General features: G+C 49.8%; 1 protein-coding gene across 6 annotated transcripts in view; it reads right to left on the bottom strand.

Annotated features, from left to right (window-relative positions):
• Positions 1–26595, bottom strand: part of bcor (BCL6 corepressor) — a 37809-nt gene that overhangs the window by 3787 nt on the left and 7427 nt on the right. For 4 of the 6 annotated variants that reach the window (XM_084545116.1, XM_084545117.1, XM_084545118.1 and 1 more), the window contains 9 exons: positions 18467–18548; positions 15179–18355; positions 13670–13726; positions 12973–13138; positions 11514–11843; positions 10153–10437; positions 8448–8767; positions 6856–7143; positions 452–618 (listed from right to left, as the gene is read on the bottom strand). In XM_084545116.1, coding sequence (XP_084401242.1) covers positions 452–618; positions 6856–7143; positions 8448–8767; positions 10153–10437; positions 11514–11843; positions 12973–13138; positions 13670–13726; positions 15179–18355; positions 18467–18548 — 4872 coding nt within the window. Of the gene's footprint in view, positions 1–451; positions 619–6855; positions 7144–8447; positions 8768–10152; positions 10438–11513; positions 11844–12972; positions 13139–13669; positions 13727–15178; positions 18356–18466; positions 18549–20439; positions 20548–26595 lie in introns of those variants that run through there. The other 2 variants (XM_084545121.1, XM_084545119.1) reach the window with 2 other exon arrangements.

Raw genomic sequence — 26595 nt, 5'->3', positions numbered from 1 at the left:
CTGGAACAATGCTGACTTTTTTTTTCCCCCTGTTAAGTTTTCCCAAACCCAGCTTCGTCTCCTCTTGCAAAGGCATCCTAAATGCCCCCTTCATCACCATGTGGGCGATACTTTTACCATACCGTGCAGTTTAAAACTACTAATACTACAGCCATTGCAAATCTGTTATGGTTTTAATAAAGCTGCTACATAATGCTCCTTTAAGACCTGAGCACGGTTTCCTAGAAGAGACCCCCTACTGTAAATTTTAATAACACAGCAATGAAAACTGCAGCTAATCTGTCAAATCGCTGCTCTTGTATAATAATCTACAATAAATCACAGAAATTCAGTTTTAGGTCACATAATTGATATGGTTTGCTTTAATAAGACACGTAGGGGGGAAAAGAAAACACATTCTTCAAAAGGAGAAACTTTACGCAACAGTAGGTTTCTGTGACCGCGTGTTTACCTGGTGCCATCCTGTGCGCTGCAGTTGATGTCGGCCCCGTAATCCAGCAGGTGCTGGACTATGTTGAGCCAGCCGCGGGCGCACGCCTCGTGCAGAGCACAGTAACCTGCGTAGTCTCGGTGATTCACCTCGCATACTCTGTTCTCCAGACAGTACAGCACCACCTCCTAAAAACGGAGCAAAACACGGAAAGAGAGCGGGGTTTAGCGCGTGAGATTGTTTGTGAAAAAAACAAGCACTGCGAGACCAAACGCGCACACACACACACAGGTCAGACAGCGCAGACACATACGCAAACAGTCCTTCCTTTTTACAGTTCCTGTGGGAGAGAAATTAGGGAAAGGAGGAACTGAGTGTGTTCCTGTGCCGGACAAACATACACGCTCGCACACAAATGCTCCATAATGCTGGAGCTGGCGCCAAACACATCGAGGAGACTAAGTGTGACTCAACTGTATTTAGCCTGCCAGATCCTCCCCGTGCTCGTGTGTGTGTGTGTTTGTGTGAGTGTGTGTGTGTTTGGATGTGTGCGTCTTTGTGCCACGGTTGGGCCTGGACGCCTCTGTGGCAGCCAGTTACAATGGCTGGGCTCTGAACACAGCATAATGGAAGCGGAACAAAGAGATTTGATAGAGGCGCTCAAGAGCTGGAAGCGTTTTCTCTGGTCTAGGGCTGTGACAGTTAGGCGTCCAGCACCAAGCAGTCAGACTGGTTTTTATTGGACTGGAGCAGTGTCTGCTGCTATTAAACAGAGAGGAGACAGAGATAGAAAGCACCCTGGCACTGTGATGTTGATATAAGGCCTGTACGAGCCAGACAGTGTTTCAGCACTGCGGGTGTCTGGGTCTTTGAAGATACGCAACTTAGTGCGGGACAGGGCTTTACGTATTTGCTGACCCTTGAAGAAACAAATAATGTATATGTATATTTATATATGTGCGTGTGTGTGCGTGCGCGTAAGACTAATATATCCAGACACATTCATACTCTGTCCCGCTAACAGTCCTGTGCCAAGGGGAGGAGAGCTGCTCATCTGAACCTGGGAAATGACTCCAAACTTCCATTTCTATGCTAATTCTAGGCTGCCATCTAGTCCAAGTGTTTATCTCCCTCTCTCACTCTCTCTTTCAGCGCAAGACGGATGGAGGCAGGGAAAGGGGAAAAAACAGACCGACAGAGGGACGAGCAGAGGGTTAAAGAGGACGGGGGGGGGGGGGGACGGGGAGAAGAGTCGAGAGGAGGCAACACCCCAACAGATGACAGATAAATGAATCTGTGGATGAAATCTGCTGGGGCCGTCCTCTGGGCTGCAGCTGATAATAACAAGAGATGAAAGGGTGGGGTGCAGCGGGCGGCGGAGGGGTGATAGAGAGAGAGAGAGAGAGAACGGTCGGAGCCGAGGAAGGAAGGAGGGATTGTCACGAGTGGGGGTGGAGGGTGGGGGTGGAAGGCAGGATCGAGAGAAAAAAGTGAGCAAGTGCGAGCAAGAAAAAGTGCAAAAAAGAAAAAGGAGAAGCGAGGGGGGGTTAGGAAGACGCTCCAACTGGTTTTCTCTCGCTGCCAGCGCTCTGTTTGCCTGCTGGAGAGAGATTCAGGAGCGCTGTACTGAAGCTCCCCTCTGGGGGATTCCACTCGCTGCGTGTCTGTGGGTGTGTGCGCGTGCGTGCGTGCGTGTGTGTGTGTGTGTGTGTGAATGAGAGCAAGTGTTGGAGAGAGACTGACGGGCAGAGCATTGATATGCCGCTTGTGTATGTGTGTGTGTGTGTGCGCGCGCAGATGCGTGTATTTTTGTGCCACTGACGAGTTTATGCATGCATGTGTGTGTATGTGTGTGTGTGTGCGCAGATGTGTGTATTTTTGTGGCGCTGACGAGTTTATGCGTGCGTGCGCGCGTGTGTGTGTGTGTGTGTGTGTGGCTGTGGAGGAGGCGTATAGCGCTAAACCTCCGGAGCCGTGTTTAATATCGCTGGGAGAGAGCGAGGAGCTTAGCACGAGAGCCCCGGCTTCCCGCCAGACACACACACACGCACACACACACTCCTCCGCAGTAAAATGAGACACCCCTCCCCCTTCCCTTCCCTCTCTCGCTCTCTCTCTCTCTCTTTCTCGCTCTTTCCCTTCGTCCTCTAATCTCCCTCTCTAGAATGCTTCCCTGCGCTCGCCTGCAATCAATGCATCACTCAGACATTTAACCCCTTGCAGCACAGCCTTCCGAGTCCTCCCCTCTCGCAGCAGATGTGCGCACACGAATTCGTGCGGCACGCGCGGCTTTCCCTCGCGCGATCGAGTCTAAGCTGTAAAGTTGGTGCGTGCTCAGACAAGCGAAACGCGAACGATGATTGAATTCGCGCATTAAGGTGTGTGTGTGTGTGTGTGTTAATTACTGTGGTGGGGGAACACAGGAATCACCGGTATTTAAAGTCGACGCATCGCAGTTACGCACGCGTCTGCCACGGCCAAACTGGAAAATGAAAACGTATAATACTTATTCTTAAATATACGCATTATCAAAAATAATTTACAAACCAAATATGTGTTGGTGGAAGCTCAGCGGTGGTGCCAGCCAGTCAAACGCTGCCTTCACATGGCGTCGTATTTAGCGCATTTGCGAAGGAACTACTCGTGAACAGCGACCTCTTGTGGTGTTCACAACTTCGTATCTGGATTTTCACGAGTTCACCAGCTGTGACGTGTTTGCTGACGTTTTCAAAAATGGCGGACAGTTGACATATGGTAATTTAGTCATATAGCGTTTTCGTTGTACCATAATATGCCTAAGGAAAATGGTCATATTCCCTACGGACCCGTGCTTTCGTCACGCCTTTGCATCTCTTACATTAAGTTAGCCGCTCGTAAGCTTGCTAAACGGTTAGCATCGGTGGCGCGCTCAAGATTTTCCGCTGATGATGCCACTTCAATATAAAGCATTTTTTGGACACGACTTCCCAAGACATAACCACGTGCTCACGAGCGCCATTCGAAGGCAGCAGAAATAGTTCCCTGGGCTAGCTGGCACGCTACCAGTAGGCTAACTACTAGTTAGAAAGCGCGCCAACTCAACTAAACTTGATGCGTTTATTATAACTTAGGATAATGAACAAAAGCTTTATAAATGGCTAAAGACAGAGTTACCTATTGTGGAGGACTGGGTTGAAGTAATGAAAAATGTACACAAGACAAAGAAGATTAAGTTTTTTTTTTTGCTCAGACTGGAAACGGACACATTCAATAAATTATGGAAAGGCTGGCTATAAATCTATGGCACAAATGAATTTAAATTGGGTGGGTATAGCTTGTGGAAGCCAGTGGTATGATGCCTTAGAGGAGAGGCGTTTGGGTAAGAATTTATTTAAGTATCTGTTTCGTAAATGTTTTTATTAATTAATGTGTTTTGCTTCAGAAAAAAATGAAATATGAGAATTAGTCTGGCAGCTTTCCATATTTTGGATTGCGTGGGTCTCAAAGGTCAGCTCTGTTGAGACCGTTTGGTCAAAGGTGGAAATGTGTGTCAGAGTTCATCTCCACAAGCAAACCCGGCAATCACAGCAATTTCGGCTTGCAGCTGAAGTGCTATCATAGACACTGGTCCAACTGGGTACTTAAAAGTGCAATCCAGTCTCTTTCCTTGGATCTTACATGGATTTGAAAATCAGACGTGATTCATGGGTGGAGAATAAATGACAGATTGCACCTTTATCTGGGCTTTCTATGGGCAGAGCTGAGGGGCCCCGAGCCCCGGCACGAGAGGGAGAGGGATGAAGACATCCGCAGAATCTCTCCTCATTACCATTTCAAATGCTCGTCGAGTGAGGCAGACGAGGGAGAGCGAGAGAATAAAAGAGAAGTGAGAGAGAGAGAGAGAGAGAGAGAGAGAGAGAGAGAGAGAGAGAGAGAGAGAGAGAGAGAGAGAGAGAGAGAGAGAGAGAGAGAGAGAGAGAGAGGGCTTTCATGTGCAGAGGCACGGATTGCAAAACTAAATGAACATGAAATATGCACAGTGTCGGCCGAGCACCGGGAACGGCACAGAAAAGTGCATGAGTGCTAAATTACATGCATGTGTGCGTGAGGCGATTCTGCGCCCTGCATGTGCCGGTTTATACACAAAAGGCTGCGCACGTGCGTGCAGCCACCGTTTTCCCCCGTATGTGCTTTTATTCAGCGTGTAGGTTGTGCGTGTCTGAGCGTGCATTAGGTGATTGTCAATTTGCATGTGCAGGTCTGTGTGGGGGTGTGACAGCAGCAGCAGCGAGCGCCGAGTGTCGTCTCTGTATGCGCGGCATATGGAGACGAACACGTCAAGATGCCTGTGCATGTGCTTATTGGGTCAGAACGGTGGTGTTTATCTGTGCGCGCTTCATTGCGTGCTCATAATCAGCATGTGAGCGGCGTTTTTGTGTGTGTGTGTGTGTGTGTGCGCCGCTGTCTCACAGGCCCTCATATCTCTCTGCCTGTGTGTGATAAGCCCGGAGCTTGCGGCGCTAAAACACCAGCGTGAGACAAGCGCTCTCTGCATCTACAGGCTTGTATGCAAGCGTGTGTGTGTGTGTGCGAGGCGGTATGCATAAATTGGTGTGTGTCTCTGCGCACGTCCTTGTGTTTGTGTGTGTGGGAGCCCCAGGGGCCTGCCCCAGGCTTATCACACACAGGCAGTGAGAGACGAGCTTCCTGAGAGAGAGAGCGAGAGAGAGAGAGAGAGAGAGAGAGAGAAAAAGAGAGAGAAAGGGAGAGAAAGAAAGGGTGGGAGGAAGGAGGGGGGGTGGTGGTGGTGGTGTTGTTTGCGCAGCGGTCAGCGCCTTGTTTGTGTAGTCTCAGGTTTTCTCCTCCCTCCTCCCTCTTTCCCCTCTCCACACGCCGAGCGCAGGAAGGGAAAAATGCGAAGGGGGAATGAAAAAAGGAGAGGGAGGGAAAAAAAAACGTTCGAGAGAGACGCATAAATCAGAGAGACGAGCCAGCTTCTCTCCAGCACGGCTGACTGAACCCTGCTGCTGCGCTGCACCCTGTGCGTGTGTGTGTGATTTCGTGTGTGTGCGAGCGCGCGTGTGTGTGTGTGTGTGTGTGTGTGTGTGTGTGTGAGGCAGGGAGAAAAACAGCCGCCGCCTCTGCTAACCACAGTCACCACGGCACATTAGAGGGCCATTAGAACGCGATTATACTCCCAGTGCTTACCTCTCATTCACACTCTTGCTCGCTCTCTCTCCCATTCAGCCTCACACACGTAATCACTGACACACACACACTCATCTCATCATCATAAATGTGTCCGACAAACACCCTCAACTATAAAGCCAACTCATGAATGAGCAACAAAAGACACCCACACCTATTTACAGTTTTGTGAAAATACCTCTGCTGGTGATAAAATTGATCACACACATGCACAAAGACGGCATTAGGAGATTGAGAGACACACGCAGGACAATCCACACCTCAAGTGGCATTAAACCACTTAGATCAATAAATCAATTTGTAAAAATCTGTCAGCGAGGGTGGTGGCAGTGGCGGCGGCGGCGGCGGGGAAACGTTTACGGCTCGCAAACGGAAACACAAGGGATACGGGAGAACGAGACAGCGGGCCATCCAACTTTAATTAAAAGCTTTCAGCGCAAAGGGAGCGGAGAGATTCAGTAGAATATACACAAGTCTCGTATGCGCGCAGAATGAGAGGATCTGGTTTAGCGGCGAATGATCGGCAGCTACACACAAAGAAAAAAGGGGAGAAGAGAAAAAAAAAAAAAAAACTCCCGATGCTAGAGAGAGGCAGCGAGCATCAGTCTCCGTATAATGATCCCACCGATCCCTCATGCTGCCTGCGCACGCCCGTGCGTGTGTGTGTGTGCGCCTGCGCCTGCGTGTGTGTCACACTTCGCCTCACGGAAAATTAATGAGATGTGAGAGCGGAGCGAGGCGAGAGGAGGGGAGGCAGAGAGTGTGTGTCTGTGCGTGTGTGTGTGTGTGCACTCGTGGAGGGGAGGAGGAGGAGGAGGAGGAGGAGGAGGAGGAGGGGTGCCAACGACAATCTGAGTCACAAAGGGAGGAAGAGAAAAAGAGCGCTGAGAGGAAAGGGGGGGGAGGGAGCGAGCGGAAACCTGAGAGAGAAAGAGAGAGTAGCAGGCGAGAGCAGCGAAAAAGATGGAGTATGTGAAGAAGAAATCGCGAGCACGGGTGAAATAGAAGGAAATGATATAAAAAGCAAAAGAGGGAGCTGGAAAAAGATAGAATGGGACAGATGCGGGAGAAGAATTTGAAGAATTCGAGTTGCAGACAGTAAGAAAATAGGGGGTGAAAATGAGCTCAATTTAAGAAGATAGAGAGTCGAGATTTGAAAGGAGATGAAGCCTGAGAGTGTCAAATGTGAAGAGAGAAAGAGATAAGGAGGGAGGATGAGTCTGAGCGAAGCCTATTACCTCGTAGCCGAGACGCGCAGCTCTCTGGAGCAGAGTCTCCCCGGCGTTCTTGTTCACGATCAGCCGGCGAGCCTCCGGCGGGATCGGGCGCACCGCGGAGGGCTCGGCAGGGGGGGTCCTGTGCAACCCCGCCACCTCTGGCGGAACACCGCCCGCTCTGCCGTTCGCCTGGGGCTGCAGGGAGGGCGGACAGAGCTGCTCGGTGGGGGAGCAGGGCTTCACTGGAGAGCAGGGATAATGATTAGGAGAGGCGGCTCTCTTCCTCGGAGCGCCGCGCTGCTCACTCAGCTGAGGAGAGAGTGAGAGATAGGGAGAGAGCGTTACAGCCACCGCCACATAGCAGACGGGACACACACACACACACACACACACGGGAACACTCAAGGGCACATGCAGGATACCACATTCATCTGCGCACACACACACAGGGAGATGTGCACAATCACGTGAACATTTTTCCAAATTAAATTAATGAAGCGTTATGAATTAAGTGTTGCTATTAGTAACCGTTTCACCACAGTGGTGAAAAAAATTAATCCAGAAAACCGTGATCACATTTTTGTTTTTTCCATAGCCTCCAGTTCACTCTCTTCATCTTATCCTCACATGACTTTTTCTAATCTTCCTCTTTAGCATACCACCTATAAATAGATTTGTTTTTTTTATTTTTTATTTTTTAACCGTATGCAACATCTGTGTTTTTCTATGATCATTGTGTTTGGAAGACGCACTATGCACCAGTGAAAAACACACACAGCTTTCACGCCCCAAACACTGCAGGTTGGCACGCCACTTTCCTTTAACCGCTAAACCAACAGAGCGCTCGGAGCGCAACACGCCAGAGAGGGAGTTGCTTGCCTGCCTTTGTGTATGTGTGTGTGTGTGTGTGTGTGTGTGTTTGTGTGAGTGTGAGTGCGTGTGCGCGATGAGTGCGTGACCTCTCGGTGGAATTCCATGTCGAGGCAGCTGTCAGGCTGAGGAGGAGCAGGGGAGGAGAGCGGCGGCGCGGGCGGAAAACGACTAGCCTTCTCTTTTTTTTCCCCCCTCAATTTTTCCCCATGCTCGTTTTTTTTTTTTTTTTTCTCTCTCTCCCTTCGCTTTTGAACTCGGGCGCTTCGTATGCTCGCCCGTAGCTGCCACATTCCTCGCTGTGTGTGAGCGAGAGTGTGTGTGTGTGTGTGTGTGTGTGTGTGTGTGTGTGTGTGTGTGTGTGCCTGCTGGCTTGTGTGCAGGGGCCGAGTGTGGTGTATAATTGCTTCAGGGTTTTGTTGTCAGGAATGCTCGCAAACACGCAGACACTCACATCCCTGGCACGCACCTACACACGAAACTACACCGATGACACACGTTCGACAATTAAGGCCAGAGACAAACACACATGCATGCGGGGGCTCCGCGGGGAGTCGCTAAGGGCACGAGGAGGTCAAAGCTCCAGCAGCCCTCTAAACATTGTAAACATACTTCCTTCCTCCTTCCCTCCCTCCCTTTCCCAGCTGCATAATCAGAGGCGCCGACAGGCATACTGAAACAGACCGCGCTGCTGCAAACATCCAGACGCCTGTATCGTGGCCAGACACCCTATCACTGCTCACCTTGTCATCCTCAGCTGTTCCCAGATCCGCCACACAACGCTGGCCTGGGCTGTTAGGTGCGGCCTCTTTCCGCTTCTCCCGCTCCCGCTCCCTCTCCCTCTGGCTGGTGTGTTTGGTCTTGCACGGCCGCTTGCCCTTGGGTTTGTCCGTGTCACTATGGCGACGGGGCTTGAGGGGAGGGGCGCCTCCCACGGACGGCTCCGGGGCCGGCGAGGGGGGCCCCCTTCTGGGCTCCTTGAGGCCGCGGTCACCTGAGAAGGGGTTCGGTGGGTGCGCTCTGTCCTTCAGCTGGGCGGGGGGAAGGGGGGAGGCAGCTACTCCTGGAGCGGGAAGAGAGGAAAGAGGGAGGCAGAGTGAGGGAGTGCGAGAGCTCAGTGGAAGGGGAGGATAGGAAGGTATTGCAAGGCCATCTCTCACCCTCTGTTGGTTTATTAATGAGCGCACAGAGCTGTCTGGGAGCACAGCATGCCTGCTCGCCCAGAAAAAAAAAATTTAAAAAATAAAACGCGCACACACACACAAACACACACACACACTTGCGCGCACAATGCAGGCTCACATAAACACCCCTACAGTGACTCGTGTGCACTTACTCACTGCAGCAAGGACACTGCTAGGAAGTAATCTCCTTAAACAAATGTGGCTCCGTCTGGTTTCGGCCTCTTAAAGCACGTATTTACACAAAAAAATAATTTAAAATAACTGCCCTTGAAACCACAATGTCAAAATAAAATGCTTTTTTTTTTTTTTTTTTTTTTTTTTAATAGCTTATTGAAAATACATTTACTCCTAAAGATCGTTGCGAACCATTTCTATCTACTCAGGAATGAGGTTTCGTATAAAATCTATGCTGCAATGCAACTTTTAGAAGAAAACTTTCAAAGTCCACTAAATGAGTCGGAGGCTGTAAAATTGCACATCTTGCTAATACTTGAATAGACGAGTACTGTGCATGTCATTACGGATACTCACTGTGACACAGTGGAATAACTACGTTCATTGTAAAACACAGTGGTTGCCAGGGTGATGTTATCCGAAAAGGTGGAGGCAAAAAAAGGAAGAAGAAATAAATCAGTGGCCAATCAAGGCCTTTGGTTTCCGTGGAAAATATAAACCCAAAATGTCCCCTGCTTTAGTCACTTCCTTTAATCTCCCTCCTGCGCTTTTATTCTCTGCTTTCCTCTGAGCCACATTCTGCCTCCGTTCGGGCACATGAATAAGGGAAAGCCCTGGTTTTAATAAGACAGGCCCCCCCCCCCTCCTCCTCCTCCAACAAATCCCCCGGTCGCCTTTTCCTTGTGACTGGTCTTGAGAGGGAAAAAAAAAAAAATCATTGATCACACATTAGTCACACTACACCTGCCCACGCATATCTCCACCAACCACTTCCCCCAGTCGCTCTTTCATCGGCCTCACAGAGCCCGCTGCAGACCAGCTGAACAAAAAGCCCAAAACCGCAGGAGGTGGAGAGGGATCGCTTGCATTTTTAGCTGTTTGGTCCCCAGTTCCCTATTTCTGATTCCCCAACCATTCTCGTGGCAGGAGGAAGAATCCCCTACCTCATTTCCTCTGCCCTCCCCTGACGGCTCTGGGGAAATCCCCTAAAGACAGGCTGCTCAACAAGAAAGTGAAACGTGAGCCAAAGATAGATTTCCGTTACCCCAGCTGAACTCAGCGGTTTGTACGGCTGGCGGTTCATTCTTACCATTAAGAAGTTTCTCGCAGCCCCATTTCCTGTTGATCTCGGCTCTCTGCGCTTCAAGCTCGCCGGCCCTGACCTTGCGCTCTCGAGGGGTCTGGGCTGGGGTTACCAGTCGCGGCTGGGGCCATGCCTTCTCCTGTTTGATCTGGAACCTGTCGGGTGAAGTTGCACCGGCAGCAGGCTTGCTGAGTCGCAGACCTTTGAGCTCAATGCAGACCTTGAGTTTCCGCACCTCCTCGTCGTCGTCGTCGTCTTCGTCTTCGTCGGGACTGGCCAACTCACTCTCATCTGTAGAAAAGGGTTGCAAATACAGAACTTACATTGTGTGTTCTCTATATTGTCTAGAGCGTTGTCTGGTGCAAAAACTTGAAATGCAACAATTTAAAAGTCTTATAGTCTTATAAAAGGTCATTAAATTCCCATTAGATAGCCTTAGAAGTGCACTGAGGGCAACTTAAGAGTTTTTCGTCCAAGTTTTTATTTTGGACACATGGTTTTTAGGCTTTAAAAATACACTACGCTAGCCGTCTGCAACACTCAAGGCTACTGTATTACATGCATATTATTTGACATGCAAACTACAGAGCACAAAGAACAAAGGCCATTAATCATTACATTCTTATGGTTGGTGAAACCCCATCTAAGCCGCACATTTAACTCACACAGAGCCCGGGAGCGGGATGCAAAGTAGACAGATTTAGGAGTAAAAGGCGAGAGAAGTCAAGAGTCGGGTGGAGAAACAAAGCAATGAAGGCTGGAGAAACGGAGGGAGGGTTCTCCCCCTTGAAATTCACGGGGGACGGGTATTTGACTCGTCTGCCAGTGTGCAGAGAAGAGCAAGCACGATACCGCACGCCAGCAACAAAAAAAAAAAAGAAAAGAAAAGAAAAGAAAAAAAAAAAAGGAAACCCAAACAGATGAGGGGAAAAAAGAAAGGAGATGAAAAGGGAAGAAAAGAGCAGCTTTGAAGAGGGTGGGTAAGCACAGCGGAGGAACGGCAGAGCTGAAAGAAGAGAGAGAGAGAATGGCTGTCCCTCTTCCTCGCTTCTCCCTCGCACTCCGCTCAAAGGCAGGATTAAACACTTCTCAGAGCTGGCTGCCACACAGAGCGAAACATGGGACGGAGCGCGGGAAGGGGGGGAGGAAGAGCGAGGGGTTGCGGCGGAGCAGGTTTAAGGTGGAATTGATTGGGAAAGAGGAAGCGACAAAAGGAACAGAACAGATTTTTTTTTTTTTAAAGGAACAAGGACTAAGACTGGGCTTAGCATCACAGGATGAAGAGAGGGGGTGATTCTAGAAATATGTGGAAAGCAGACGGAAGAGCAGTTTATGTGGGTGACAAGGCGTGTTTGGGAAATTCTCACCAATCGAAAGTTTGGCTCTTTTCTCCGGGTGGTACTCCTCCCTCTCGAAGTCCTCCGGCTCGACCTTGGGGCCAAGTGGGCGTTTCCTGGCGACTCCAAACCCAGAGCCGTCCTTCTCTTCGGCGTACCCTTTTGATGGTGTCAAAGTGGGAGGCATGCAATGACTTTCTTCAGGCTCTCTCATCGACTTCCTGGCCCCATCCTGAAGCCCTCCTTGGCCGGCACCTCTGGCCCCGTCCTGGAGAGCGTGACTTGGGGACAGGGGCTCCCTCTGGCCCCCACACCTCTGGAGGACTGGAACTCTGTTGTTTGTGTACGTCGGCCGGACACCTGAGCAAAGCAGAGACAGACGGGGGCACAGAGGAACGAGGGCGGAGAGAGTGAGTGTAGGCAAAGTAAGCAAAAAGATGAAAGGGGAGACGGAGACAGACAGACAGACCACAAACCAGACAGACAAAAAGCGATTAGAGAAACAAGGGGTGGGGTTGAGACGAGGTGGGGGATTGACAGAGGGAGAATGCCAGTTAAACACCAGCCAGCTTTTATTCTGCTTTAAAGACAGGCAGTAAAACTTTGATGGGGTAAAGACTTTTTAATCTGATGTGAGCCGAGCCAGCGGCCTGATGGTTCAGTGCAGCGGCAGCCGCTCGCGCTTCCAGCAAAGAGAGGCAAGAAAACATCCTGTGCGCTCGCTGTGCACGGCGACTCTCCCGTCCCGCTTTTCCTCTCTTTCTCCGTCCTCCCCCGCGGCATGACCGCACCACGCCCTTCTCACACAGAGCGTGACTCGCCCCCCCCCACCACCTCCCCCTTTCCCCTCGACTCCCTCTCTCTCTCTCTCTCCGTCTCTCTCCATGCCATAATTAGGCTCACACGTCAGCCGCGGCCTCGCTCCAACACACAGCTGGGCTCCCAGCCAATGTAACTACCCCCCCACCCCCGCCCCCCCACCCCTCTCTTTCCGTTGCGCTCTCCCATCCGCTTTCACCCACTAACTCTCCCCCTGCTTTCACTCTCTCTCTCTCTCTCTCCCTCTCCCCCCTCTCTCTCACTCACGCAATCTCTGCCCCTCCTCCTCCTCTTGCCCTCCCTCTCCATCGTCTCTCTGCACAGATAAGCACAAAAGGCTTCTTGAAAATAAAACTCCCCCTCTCCGTCTCCCTTGCTCGCTCATTGGCTTGCGCTGCCTGGCTTGTGTAAGAGTGTGTGCCGACTCCGTATGTGCGTGTGGAAGAGTGCGTCTTTTTTTAGAGTGACCCGGTCTTGCCTCAGCATTTGCTGCAAGTGCATGTGAGTGAATGTGTACGTGCGCCTATTGTTTGTGCGTGTCCCTTTTTTTTTTTTTTTTTTTGCATTCATTTGCAAGAGTGTCTGAGTGTGTGCGCCTCACGAGTGTGTGTGAGTGTGTGTGTGTGTGTGAGTGTGTGTGTGCGTGTGTGTGTGGTGCCGTGTTACTCACCCTCCCTCTCTCCCAGCCTGGTGGTGTGTTGGCAGTGCTCCAGCGCTCGCTCTCTGCGCTGGCCGTCTGCCAGCTCCCGTCCTGCTGCCGCTGCCGAGGCAGACACACACACACCGCCGCCCTCCTTCTCCTTCAGCTCCAGCTCCGAGAACCGCATCATTGCCCGCTGCGCGTACACACACACACACACACAAAAACGCAGAGAGAACCCATGAAAACCACTCATCATCTGCCCACGCCGCACACGCTTACACACACACACACCTCTCTAAGCCTCAACCTGGCCTCAACAGCTACAGAAGCAAAAAATTGCATCAGAAATCACTTTTGTCTTAAAATAAAAAGAAAATGCCAAAGAAATTAAACCCACACACACACACACACAAACGAACACACACAGGACAAAAAGGAGGACAGGTAAATCACAAGCATGGCATCAAGACACAGGTTAGACTACTGCAGCCACTGTGAGTCCATGCGCTCTGGGGCTTAAAAGTCCTGGCATCTCCCTTCCTGAAACATAAACATGGCTAGGAAACATATACATCTAAGCCCTGAGGCAGAGAGAGAGAGAGAGAGAGGAGATGAAAAGGAGGAAAGAAGGGAGTGGGGAAAAAAAGGAGTGTGCAGCGGAACAGAGTACAAAGGAGACAGAGCCCATCAGAGGCAGATGTGATAAGAAATGTAAAGAACTGACCTCCCAGTTAGCTGCAGGTTGACTTATATTACTCCCCTCTCGTGATATGACTTCCATCTAAGCAATTAGAATGGGGGGGCTCAATATATCTGTCCAGCATTTCATCTTTTCTTAATGAATTTATGTTATGTTTCTCGACATGTTTCTTTACACACACAATAGGCAGCCACAATCCCACAAAATAACACAATCAAATTAAAGTGACTCAACAGGTCAATTAACACTGCATCAAAACCATCAAATTATTTCTGAACGTTTGGAAAGTGGAAGAATGTGTACGTTCTAAGCGTAATTCACAGCACTCATTTTTATTTATTTATTTGTTTATTTTTTATCTCGCTCTTTTAGTTTTGTCCAGAAATACAGTGTTTGATAGCTTTGTGTTGCAGCTGTACATTGACAAGCTTGACACCGACAAAAACCACAGTTTTCTAGGATTCATTCACAACATAGACAGACATGTGAAACCTATTAACAAATCTGCCTCTGAGCCAGTGGATAATATAGCGGAGGGGTTTCTTGGCGTTTCTATGCTGAACATTGAGCGTAAGGAACCCCAGAGATAAGAGTTTATAATGAACAGCTCAATATGCATATATAAATAAATGAAAGTGGATGATTGCCAAGTGTAGGGGGATATCGCTGTAATTGTGTGTTTATAGATGTCATGTGATGCGTGTTAGGGGACAGGATATTTTAGCCAATTAGGGGTGAGGAGAATTATGACCTTGGACAGCAACCAGGCAGGGCAGCGCAGGCCATCAGAGGGAGGTGGGTTGGGGGGAGGGGGGGTGGACAGTGAATCGTGGTTGGGGACATGCAGAAAGCCTTAGAGGAACCCCAAAGAGGGCAGCTGTTGATTGTTAAGCACACTGCAAGCCCTCCACTGCCCCTAACCTTGGGGTTAAGCATAGCCAAAGGCAGTGTGAACTGTGAGGGTGCCACAGTCATGCACTGAAACTACTGTATAGGTCTCTATAGCACAGTCAGCACTAACACATGCTTTAGCCCCAGGGCAGTAACACAAGGACAAGCACGTACGGACACACAAACACGCACGCACAGAAATAACCTTTGCAATGGCTGCTCACTAATCAACATTCAGAGATGGCAGCCCTGGTTAACCTTTGAACTGCCCGCCCCTGAAAGAGGGCCTCGGCTGGCCTTGCACCAACTCACTGAGACAATGATAAACTAAAGGGAAGATCAAACCTATGGCCAGAACAGTAGCATGACAGCACCGTTATTCTGTACTGTGTTGTAAAAGCAGAGTATGCCAATTTCATGCAGGGTTTGTTTCACAGGCAGTTCTGAATATTGCAGCAAGGGAATAAAAACAGTGGCTCTTTGGGATTTATTTCCGTGTGGATGTTAGAATTGAAGGTATGTTTGAAATGTCTGCAGTCAAGAAACATTGATTATAATGACCTCTCTCCAGCCCACCTCCAACTTTAACCCAACACAACACGTACAGTTTATATACAGACTCACAAACATGACGGGTCTTACCTGCAGGGCTCTCTGTTCGCGGCTCAGCTTGCTGGAGTCAGCATACAGCTCAGTGGTGACACATTTAAAGCGGTCGCCAACGTAGCCTGAGGAATTAGCGATCCTTTTGGCCAGACTGGATCTACGAGAGGCTTTTGATGAAGTCTGGCTACCATCTTCGTCGTCCTCATCCCCTTCTCCTTGAGACTCCCCTAGGTCAACAATACTGTCTTCCTTTTCAGTCTCTGTCTTGCACACATTTTCCCGGTCTGACTCCTTGACCACATCTGTGTAGTGCTGGATAAGGTGGGGAATTTGACTATCCCTGTCCCCTTTGTCCTTACCAGAGCTGCGCTCCCCTGACGTGCGGGCACAGCGCAAAGTGCTCTGATCTTGGTCTACAGGGTCTGGGCTGAGGCTTTGTTCATCTGAGCTATCCTCCTCTGCTTGGGCAACCTGCCCCGGAGACACTGGGGATGTGCTAGATGTCACCCCAGGACAGCCTGTGTCCTGGAGAACCTTTGCTTTCCCAAAGGGAGTTTCTGACTGTCTATCGTTGTGGTTGGATTTTAGGTTGGGGCACTGTCCGGAGTGAACTGGATAAGTATGGGAAAGGTGGTGTTGGTGATTTGGCTCATACTCAGTCTTTGTCTGATTTTGGTTACTATGACAACATTCATTTTGGTTAACCTTGGAGCTGGTCTCAGCAGAGGGCTGTTTGTGGATTGTTGGGGTAGACTCAATATCTGTGTCTGAGTGTACAAGGTCAATGCAGACAATCTTTTCTCTGGGTGTTGCAGAGAGGGTTTTGCTTTGACTGCCAGTCTGTCCTTGCCCTCCTGCTTCCCTATCAGGTTTTATTTGGTTTCCTTCACCTATCTCTTTCCCAACATTGTGATCTCTGTGGCTCCCACATTCGTCGACAGCGCCCCGGGATTTCTCCTGTCCCCGGGGCTTCAGTGGTGCATCTGCCCTTTCTGGCAGCTTGTTGTCAGGGTGCGTTTGCATCAAGGGATGGGACATCTCCTGTGAGTTATAAGTCAGATATTCCCCCCCTGGACCAGCTGGGAGGTTGTGGTAGGGTAAAGGGTGTTTTGCTACTAAGTGGGATGGGTAAAGGCTGTTGCTGCCCAGCAATGCTGGGTGAGGGTACACTGGAACTTTTCCTGTTAGCGGAATAGAGTGTAGAGCCATGCCATCGGGGATGGGATAGGGCAAGTATCTGTTGGCATAAACTAAGCTATGATTCAGAAAGGCGTCACTTTGTGGGAGGTAAAGGTGGCTAGGAGGGTGACCATTCTCTAAACAAGCCCTCTTGTATGATGACACATCTGGGGTTGTTTCACTTCTCTTAGTGGTCTGGGAGGGCTTCTCTGTTCCCTCTGTGTGGTGGCCCACAGCTTGTGGATGGTCTGATTGCCTGGGGCTATGTTTGACCCACTCACCATTAGGTTTGGGAGAAAGAGCCCTGGAACTAGCCATAGAGGAGCCAGAGTGTTGAATGGAGGAAACATTATGGTTAGGCTCACCTATCCTTGGACAGGATGAGCTACGTTGCTGAGGGAGAACTCGCTCTAGACCCTTATTTTTGATGACTGAGGGAGAGGAGCCTTTGGCTTGTGAAAGCCCCAAGTCTGTGTTAGGCCTTGGAGAGGGGGGCAAGCCTGGTGTGTGCTGTGTGTGAGAAGGAGATGGGCTCGGTACAACCCAGGAGGAGTGTAAAGTGCTGATCATCTCTGGCCTCTCTGAGACCTTTGAAGAAGTGCTGCTGACAACAGAATGAGGATGAGAGGAAGGAGAAAGGGACAAGTTTTCCTTAAGGAGCTCTCGGCTAGGGGGATGTCCGTAACGTGGGCCTGACCCTATAGTGTCCATCTTAACTGGGAATCCATTAGGAGACAGTCCAAACTCCATTCTCCCAGACAAATCCAAGGGTTTCTCTGCCGAGTCTTTGGTTGTTTGGGGTTGGTGAACTGGCCTCTCAAAATTGACTTTGGACGGTGACCTGCTGGGTCTTCTCTCAACCCCTGCACTTCTGTGCTCAGGTGCTCCATCTCTTGGCCTATGTTTGTGGGGGCTGGGTCGAGCAGGAGAGGGCTGCTCTGATGCCATGCTGCTAACGGAGAAAGAAAGAGGAATGGATTGTGTGGATGAGGATGAGGCAGATACTGAAGAAGTGGAGGAGGTGGGTGGTTGTCCTATCTTGGCAACTGGCCTTTGTAAATCCAGTGAATTGTCAAGAAGACCAGGAGCAGGGGGAGGTTGGGGAAGGCGAGAAGACACATGAGGAGAAGAATCAGTGGGCAGACTATTATTCCCACTGCTGGTGCCACTAGTGCTAGTACTATTGGTATTGTTGTTGTTGTTAGAGCCCTTCCTGGAGGGAGGTCTGCTCGGTCGGCTGCTCTTGCTTGGGGAACGATCCCTGTCTATAGCAGGCTGATGGTGCTGAGAATGAGGGGAAGGTTGGTGAAGCTGCTGTGCAAATGGAGATGCAACACCAAGCCCCTTGTCTTGGCAGTGTACCAGTGATGTGGGGGCCACTGTGACTGCAGGAATCCTCATAGGGGGTGCCACCAGGGGAGAAGAGATGGGTGAAGGAGGATAGGGGGGCATATAATAGAGCCTCTCAGCAGCAGAGGCAGCAGGAGTGACACTGCCTCCCTGGGCTGCACACAGAGGTGAGTAGGACAGGTGCTGAGGGAGATAGTGGCTGGGTTGGCTGAGCAAGGACGCTTTGTACATGTTTAGGGCCGCATACTTGGATGTGTCCATGAAGGGATACATGTTTGCTTCAGGGTATGGGCTGAGCCACGGCATGCGGAGGTAGCTGCCAGCAGCACTTGCCAAGCCCAATTCAGATGCTTTTTCTCCAGGCCCTCCCCTGCGGTCCAAGCCTAGAGCGTCAGCTCCAGGAACCAGGACAGGCTTGTGGAGACTTGGGTGTGTGCCCTTGTAAAGGCCAAGGTATCCATTTGTGGCCTTACGACTGTCCAGAGGTCCATCAGGCTTGTAGATGAGCTCTGGGAGACCATCCCTGTTATAAGCGAGTGGGAGGGAGGGTGTCTCTCGGCTCTTCTCTGCTGGCAGTGCTCTGATCCCTTGATACAAAACCCCACCATGGAGACGAAGACCATCATGTACCAGAGTCCCCCGGTCCAGCCCCATTGCTGCCAGGGGCGTCAACCTTGCATCCACCTGTAACAATAGCAAAAATGTGCGTGTGTTAACAAAGAAATCTAATCCCCCCAAAAAAAGAAAAATGGCAAATGAGTATAATCGGCACTAAAGACGGGCTCGTTCACTTGCCATGTTTTGTGTGATGTGGTTCCCTTGTCTTAGTTCCAGGTTGGTTTGTGCCTCAGCATCGACATCACGAACAGATGTTGCCCTGCGGAGATGAGCAAACAGTTAGCAGTCAGTGCCTTGGCTCTGCCATATACACACCGACAGACACCACATATATGTGGCTCTATCACTGCCAAAAAAGCGGCTTATAAAAGTTGCAAAAAAAAAACCCAAATCATGGTAAATAAGCGTTACAGATACTTGAATTAGTGAAGCCCGCAAATCTGAATTAAAAGGACAGAATGTGTGTCATACAGAAGTGAAAATACAACGGAAAAAACATTATGGCACGTACACTCGAGTACTCGCTGGAGATGAAAGCGCCGTGTGGGGCTCCCCTCCCCTCTGTCAACACCCCCCCATCCTCCTATTCCCCCCCTCCCCTTAATACCCGACCTGCCCACCCTGTGGGCTAGACGTGCACTGTGGGGCTGCGTCTATTCAGTCACGTTCCTCACACACTGGTTTTTCTGTGCCCTCTCTGACCTGCTCTCTCGGCTGCCTCAGCCAGCCGAGCGAGGGAAGATTATGCATCACAGACCACTTCAGTGGGAGACCATTTACCACCCGCCAACACAGAGCCACAGATCAACAAATACGCGCAGCAGAACACACGTACAAAAGTATAATGTGCAGGAGGACGGCGACACCTACACAGAATTTCCCCAAAAACTATAGATTGAGTTTGAAAATATATAAAAGGACAGGTGTGAATATTTACAAAAACCACGCAGGTAATAAAATTTTTTCATTTTTAGATGTTTATCCCTACATTTTCTATAAAGCACTGGAGCGTAACAGGGTGTCAAATCAATTTACTTAACCTATGGTTTTAAGGTTAGGTGCGGACTTTAAATGAAACAAGAAACAGAAACATGCCTAAAAATAATCTACATTTTGTTGTCTTCATAGTGTATAAACCTCTGATATTTAAGAGTTGTGGTGCGCTAAGTAGCATCTTAACACTAAGAGTGGTCTGCCTAACATCAAGAAGCTTTTTCAAAAATTCTCAAAACTGATGAAACACTGGGGAAATGTGGAAATATTGCTCCTCGTGGAAGATTTTACTTAAAAGGAAATTTTGAGATTTTGAATGATGACTTAATTCAGTCTTTAGAGTTATCGTTTTTGCAACGCAGCCCCCGTTATGAGAGCTAGTAGAGGAATGAGCCGAGAGACGGTGAGAGGGAAGCGGCTTTAAATAGAAAAAGTGAAGCTTTGCGGTGCTGAGAGCAGCAGAGAAACTCGGCTCCTCGATCACTGGAGAGAAACGCCTCTGCGCCTCGCTGCCGCGCCGCTGGCACGCCACTTTTATTGCCGTGACCCGGGGCACATTAATCAGCCTGCTGTAGGCCCCTCGACAACGGCTTCTCTCCGTCCCATCCCCCCTATCTCCCCTCTACAACAGCTCCCCGCGGCCAGTCCTGCTTCAGCAACATCCGCGTCTGACGGAACTGAAACGGTGTGTGCGTAAAAGTGCAACAGAACGTGTGCACGACCACGTGTATGCGTTTCACCAACTTGCACAGACGTCGTTGACAAATCACGTAACTCCCGTTTCCTGTCAAGTCTCTCACACACTCACGTACACACATACACACTCACGTACACACACACGCAGCGGCTCCTTTGGCACAAAACGGTCTGCGCTCAATGAGTCTGAACATGATAAAGGATTAAGCCTCGTTCAAACCTAGATATTCATGCGTTAATGGGCATTCCTGTTCAGCTTCAACACAACCGCCGAAACAGTCAAATATGTCTCTTTGGCAGAAAAATGCATCTGTTGCTTCTCCAGTAAGAAAGTAAAAAAACAGCTGAGAAACAACTTAGAAAGTAATTATTTGTTCAAGCCCCTCTGGTATCTTGTGACATATTATTACTTCGCAGCGTACTCACGCTGTGCTGATGGCCGAATATTTGCAAAATGGCACCTGTTTTCTCCATTAAAAGGTCGAGCCAAGATGGGGGACTGCAGGACCCAAGGTCAATCACCTGACGCAAACTGCATGTACCGCTGGGAATTAAACTTGCAAGCTGTGGCAGGCACACTGAAATTTCTTCTAAGCTGTGCCAAAACGCACCAGAAAAAAAGTTTAATTTGTCTTATCATCAGTCTGGTAATTTATAATTATTATTATTATTATTAAAATGCTAAAAAGGGAGGAAAATGTGTGCGCATTAATGTTCCGATTTTAATTTTTAAACGTTCTTGTATATTTGAGATGTTTTGGAGGACATACTTTACATTTCACATTACATCATATAGCCGTTAAGATGTTAGGCCTATCAAATGTCTAATAGTCTCGCATTAGGAGCCAAATGGTGTCTGAGGATTTTCTGGGAAGAAATCCTGACATAATATCATACTGTGAGTGGAAGGACGGAGAAGGAGGGAGGCGGGAGATAGGAAAGGAGGAAAAGGCAGAGTGTTGACGCCCATCCCCGCTGCTAAGAATAGTTTGCGCAACAAACAACTCCCGACGGCCGTCCAATCCATCACGCTGGTCGGCAGCAGCGGCAGCAGCAGCAGCAGGCAGGGGGAAGGGGGAGCGCAGCGGTCGGTGCAGCGCTTATAAACCAGACCGCTGGAGCGCAGCCCGGACTCGCACCATTAAACAGAAAACCACCGGGTGTTTTTTAGCGGAACCTGGCCTAAGCCATGTATTCATGCTTTGTCTTCAAAGAGGCGCAAGGGCAAAGGGATAGACTGATAAAAGAAGTAGGGAGGGAAAAAAAACAACAAACTCGCTTCTCCCGTCTTTTCCTTTGTTTCCTGTTTCTGATGACAGCGACTTGAACTCTCCGTGACCCGCGGTGTGCGCACCAGAACAAACACCGGCTCCGCTCATCATTTCCTCCAGGGCTGAGGCCTCTATTCCCCGTGCAACGCAGCAGCGGTTACGCACATGAAATAATATGTTGCGCTGGTCTGTGTGTGTGTGTGTGTGTCACCATAATCAGCCTCGTCTCTCTTTGCAAGTTGGTAAGTGGACTAAAACGCATATATATATTTAAAGAACAGACACCGTCCCGTCTTTGTGGACTGATTGCCCCGTTTCAAGTTCGCTATAGTAACGGGAAACCGGGAATGTGGGTCTTTCTGCACAAGCCGAGTGTATAGGCGCCCTCTCGCTCTTTGTCCCTGGAGCTTTGCCAGGCTCTCTGAAGCGCAGAGCTCCGATCAGCTCTAAAAAAATGCAGTGTGACGCAGGATAATCTCCGCAGCAACGGGGGTGGGGTGGGGATAAACACGGATTAAATGCGGGCGCGCGCGCGCACGCACACACACACACACACTCGCGCACAAACCCCACAGACACACACCACCGCGTGTATGTCCAAAACGAAAGGAATTTTGCGCACACCGCCGGCGAACAAAATAGAAATCAGTGGGAACAAATCTGAGAAAACGCACAGAGAACGTGGACCCCGGCCACTAAGTAGCCTGCGCCGCCTCAGGCCACACTCTCACCACCATTAACAGCCGGCGTCGTAATGAGAAAAAAAGCTCGGAAGAGAACGCCAGCCCAATTTTAATTGTTATTGATTATCAGGCCGACGCGTGCCAAATGGTCCAATTGATCATCTGAACGTAGACTCGGTGCAGTCTACGGAAAGCTGACATGCTGTTTCTCATCGTGGTTTCAGATTTAACAGAGCTGTAGCGCAGCGAACAGAGGGGCACCGAGGGAGAGATGGGGGGGGGAGATAAACGCTGTAGAGAGACACGGAGGGAAGGGAGCGCGCTGCCGGTGGAGCGCAGAGCTGGAAGGAGATGGCGGCGTCTCTTCAGCTGTCACATTATTAGCGACCGAGTTGTAAACAAGGGGCCCCTGCGGCCTCCCGGGCCGCTGCACAGACGCATGCAAGTCGGTGCACGGTTCAATTGCCCCCCTCGGCAGCACGGCCCGCAACAACGGGGACATTGTGAGTCCCCCTGTGCTGTCACTAGGGCCCGGGCGGCGGCTGCTGAACTGGCTCTATTCATCCCGGGCCAAATGGGGACTAAATGGCCCTTTATGCCACCAAAGGACCCGATTGTAATAGAGATGCGCATGCACGAGTGGGCCCGTTTTTACCGGAGGTTTCTTGACGTTTTCTGAAATGGGGGCATTGCTTTCATGTGTTGGAAAACACATGACACCAAAGTGCTCATCGCCTTTCATAGGGGCCCCGCACCAAAATACAAAAAGCAACTTTATTTATGGAGCACTTTTTAAACCTGACCCTACACCATGCTTTACGGGGAAACGAGACATGATTGGTAAAGAGGATATGTACAGCAAATATATAATCAGGGTGAGATATCTTTTACACCTATGACATATATATATTTAGATTTTTAAATGTCACATTATGCACTGATTGAACCCTGAACCTCATAGGAATTGTCTTTAAAAATGCTAATTAATTCTTTACTGAAATATACATATTCGGTGATGTGGACCCTATATGAGGACTCCCAGCTCGAGGTCAAAAGCTTTGCAGCCAACGTGAACTCCAAAGTTCCATTCAGACACCAGATAAGACATTCCTGCTTTGAAGGCTACTGGTGTATCGCTATTACCCTGCTGCGCTGCCAAGACTCTGCGGGATTTCGTCAGAGATGCCCGAGGCACCGATGTCTAAAAACAAACGAGGAGGCTTGATCAAGACCGTGCCTGCAGAGGCTCAGAGGAGGGAGGCGAGGTGTGTCATCGTTACTCTGCTGTTAAATCAATCTTCCGATAGGCCAGGCAGGGGTCAGCACAATCATAGTGAGATTTAATCACAGCCCCTGTATTCGTATCACATTAAGTCGCTGCGTCTGACATTTATCAGAAACCCCATCCAAATATTGCCTTTCCTATCCCTTATTAACAAACGCGAGGTCTAAAACCACGACTTAAACTAACATCCGCGGGCAATCGGCTGCAGAAACATCGGTTTTAATATGCCAGACAGTTGCTGGAGTGGAGAATAATGTGATGTGGCTCCGTCCTGACCGTCAGCACTGGGGGCCGACACATCTCTGCGGGGAAGTGACCCGTGCGCTCCAGACCTCGTCGAAACAAAAAGCTTTGTGGAGCGCTGCGAGAGCGAGAGACGGAGAGAGAGAGGGAGAGGCGGGTGGAGAAGGAAGAAAGGGGGAGGGAAAGAGGAGGAGGGGGAGGGGGAGGGAGGAGTAGGAGGAAGGAGGGGGGGGGGGGGGGGGGGGGGGGCTCTCCCGTTTCATCGCGAGGTCCCGGGAGGCCAGCACGGAGCATAGCTTCAATCAAACCGTGACGTCTCCTCCGGGAGCTGCGCAGCGCCTGGAAAACCGATCTCTCCTCGTCTCTCTGCCGCCGTGCCTCCGCTTTTGTTCACACGCCTCTCGCACAAGCAGCGAGCGCAGCGCCGGCAGCGACGAGTCTGTTGTTTTATATCCAGGCGCGAGTGAGAGACAAAAAAAAAAAAAAAAAAAAGGAAAAAAACAAGCGCGACAACAATAAAACAGCCCCCGTGCCCGCGTCTGCCTATAAAACAGAACATGGAGAATTTCTTTTGACGAATTTTACCCCACTATTTCCCAACACATTACGTCTGATAAGCAAAAGTGGCCCCGTGATTGTATCGACATGCTCTCCCTCTGAGTAATACTCCTCGCGTGGTTCCTATTGATTCCAGATTAGAAAAAAGGGACAAACAGGAGGTTAATGGGTTTAAAATGGAGGCGGCGTGGTCGCCTCTGTTCTCTTAAACGCAGCGGATCGTCCCGGCCGCCCTTACGGAGCACCACGCTGACACATCCACCGTCACGCATCAATCAGCGTGACATTATAAGCTCCGGCAGGCCCGGGGCCGTCCCTGCCTTCAGGTGAACTTCGGTCACCAACGCGCACGCAACCTTAAACGCCGAGCAACTGCGAGTTTCTCCTCAAACGGCAGCAGAAATATGACCTCCCCGATGCCTTTGAAACATGCACGCTTTCATTAAATCTACCTCAGATGATTTAAAACCCGTCTCTCGGTTGACGGAGGTGAATGTGATTAGAAAAACATTTTCTGCGCTTTAGAAAATAATTCTAGGGGATAAAAAAAAGGCACCAAAATGAAATCCTATTCCGCCTGGGGCCCCGCTGAATTGAACATTTTAACAACTAGGGCTAATGGGCCCGGGCCATAAAACACTGTTTGTGGAAGAAGTGTGAAGTCCTCTCCGTGAAAAGAAAGAGAGAGGGAAAACAGTATGTCAAATCTACGGTAAGCAGCCCTCCCCCTTCTGTGCTCCAGCACCTGGAAAACAGATCAGTCCGACGCCGACTTCACAGCGCACGGCGGAAAAATGATGCGCAAAACGGTCCGACGGGGCACGCTATAAATAAACTCGGCCCACACAAAATGTGGAGTATTTGTTTTGGGCTTCCGCAAGGTGTGCCACTGACGGAACAGACCATTAGAGAAAGAAAGAACGAAGCTTAGTAGTCATCAAAGTTTGTGGCTTAAAACATCAAGCAAAAAGCGCTGTGGCACAAAGGGATTCACAAAAAAACAGACTAGAGCTGAGATCATTACTCGAATATGTCTGAAGTCTCCATCCATTTCATTACTTCAAGCAAAACAAACTGGATCGCTCGCTGCAGCCTAATAATACGCCATCAGGTGAGTAATTAGCTGTGTTCTTTGGGATCGTTGTCACTAATCCTCAGATAATTTCCACATCTCCAAATATCCCTTAAGAGATCAGTTTTAAAGTTCAGATCTTTCCAGGTGTCCCTTTACCTTTCCGTACCAATTAAGAGCGGCGTGCCATTTAAATACAGCAAAGCTTTTATTCTGCATCAAAGCCCGCTCAAGTAGCCTCCACCCCCCACCAGTTAATCCCTGCTCTGTTCCCTCGAAAGGTCCCAACACGAGGTCCTGCTCCCCCAACCTGCCGAGCAGACGTTTGCGTTATGAGCGATTCTTTTACCGTCTATCCTGCGCAGGATTGGCTGCCGTGGGCTGAAGTGGTCTTTTAGTAGCTGCTTCCCTCACTAAGCTCGTCAATGAGCTGGAGCCAGCCAATATGAGGCACATCGATCGTCCTAAGAGAGCGTCCCCTAATTAGTGCCCGTGCGGCTCCTGGACAGGCAGCAGGCAGGGCGGGCGGCACGGGGAGGAGGACATACCCACATTCGTGTCGTTCGCGAGCGACGAAGAAATGTGGTCCCTTTTAGGAAACAAATATATCGGTTAAGTGCCGATTTGCTGGATGAGAAGCGCACATTATGTAGCCCGCAGAGGAGCGTTAAAGAATCGTTAGACGATTCCGTTTGGAACACATCCAACATGCCTTGCAGCACTTATTTCAATTAGGCGGCAACTTTAGAAGAAGTGGTTCCTGCTGATTGCTGTCACGCACAGCGGTGCAGGAAGGGTGACCAAAGAAATAAATATTTTAAAGTTGTAGTTTTATGGTAAAGTAGAAATTAGTCATTTGGATTAAAAGCGAGCCAAAATGAAGCTCGTCTAGAGAAGGAGAATTTTGTTGTAAAGGGTTTTTAAAGTATTTTCAATTAAAGGAAAGAGTCATATGTGAGGCTATTTCCTTACAAGAGAGCAGCGCGTCGGAGCTCCGGGAGACGGGAGTCCTAACAGGCGCGATACATCGATCCTTCGTGCGCAAAGACTATTCCCTGCAATGCAAAAAAAAAATAAAAAAAAAACCAGACGCACAACAAGACTGCGTGCAAGAGTGGATGACAACATGCTGTAGCGCAAAGTCATATCCGAGAAGAGAACACCTGCAAGACACGGTGTGTGTGCGCCTGTGGAGGGGGAGAGAGGAGGGGGAGAAAGAAGGGGGGAGAGGGGGGATGGCACAATGCCAAAGCGGTTTCCATCAACTAGACAGGAAGGTGAGCGGTGCAGTCCCGCGTCCCGTCTCCCCCTCTCAACCACCCCCACACCTTTCCCCAACACTATCCTGTGGACAGATGAGAAGACTGATCAACGTCCACTCTGTCCAAACAAAGCCCCCCTCTCCTCCCCCACAAACACACGTACACACACACACACACACACACACACACACACTCAGCTGTCAACACGCACACACCGCGGGGATGCCCTCCAACTGAACTGAA

Source organism: Chelon labrosus, assembly GCF_963514085.1.
Source record: "Chelon labrosus genome assembly, chromosome: 5".
Lineage (NCBI taxonomy): Eukaryota > Metazoa > Chordata > Actinopteri > Mugiliformes > Mugilidae > Chelon > Chelon labrosus.
The sequence above is the reverse complement of the archived record's forward strand: the minus strand, read 5'-3'. Positions and strand labels throughout refer to the sequence as shown.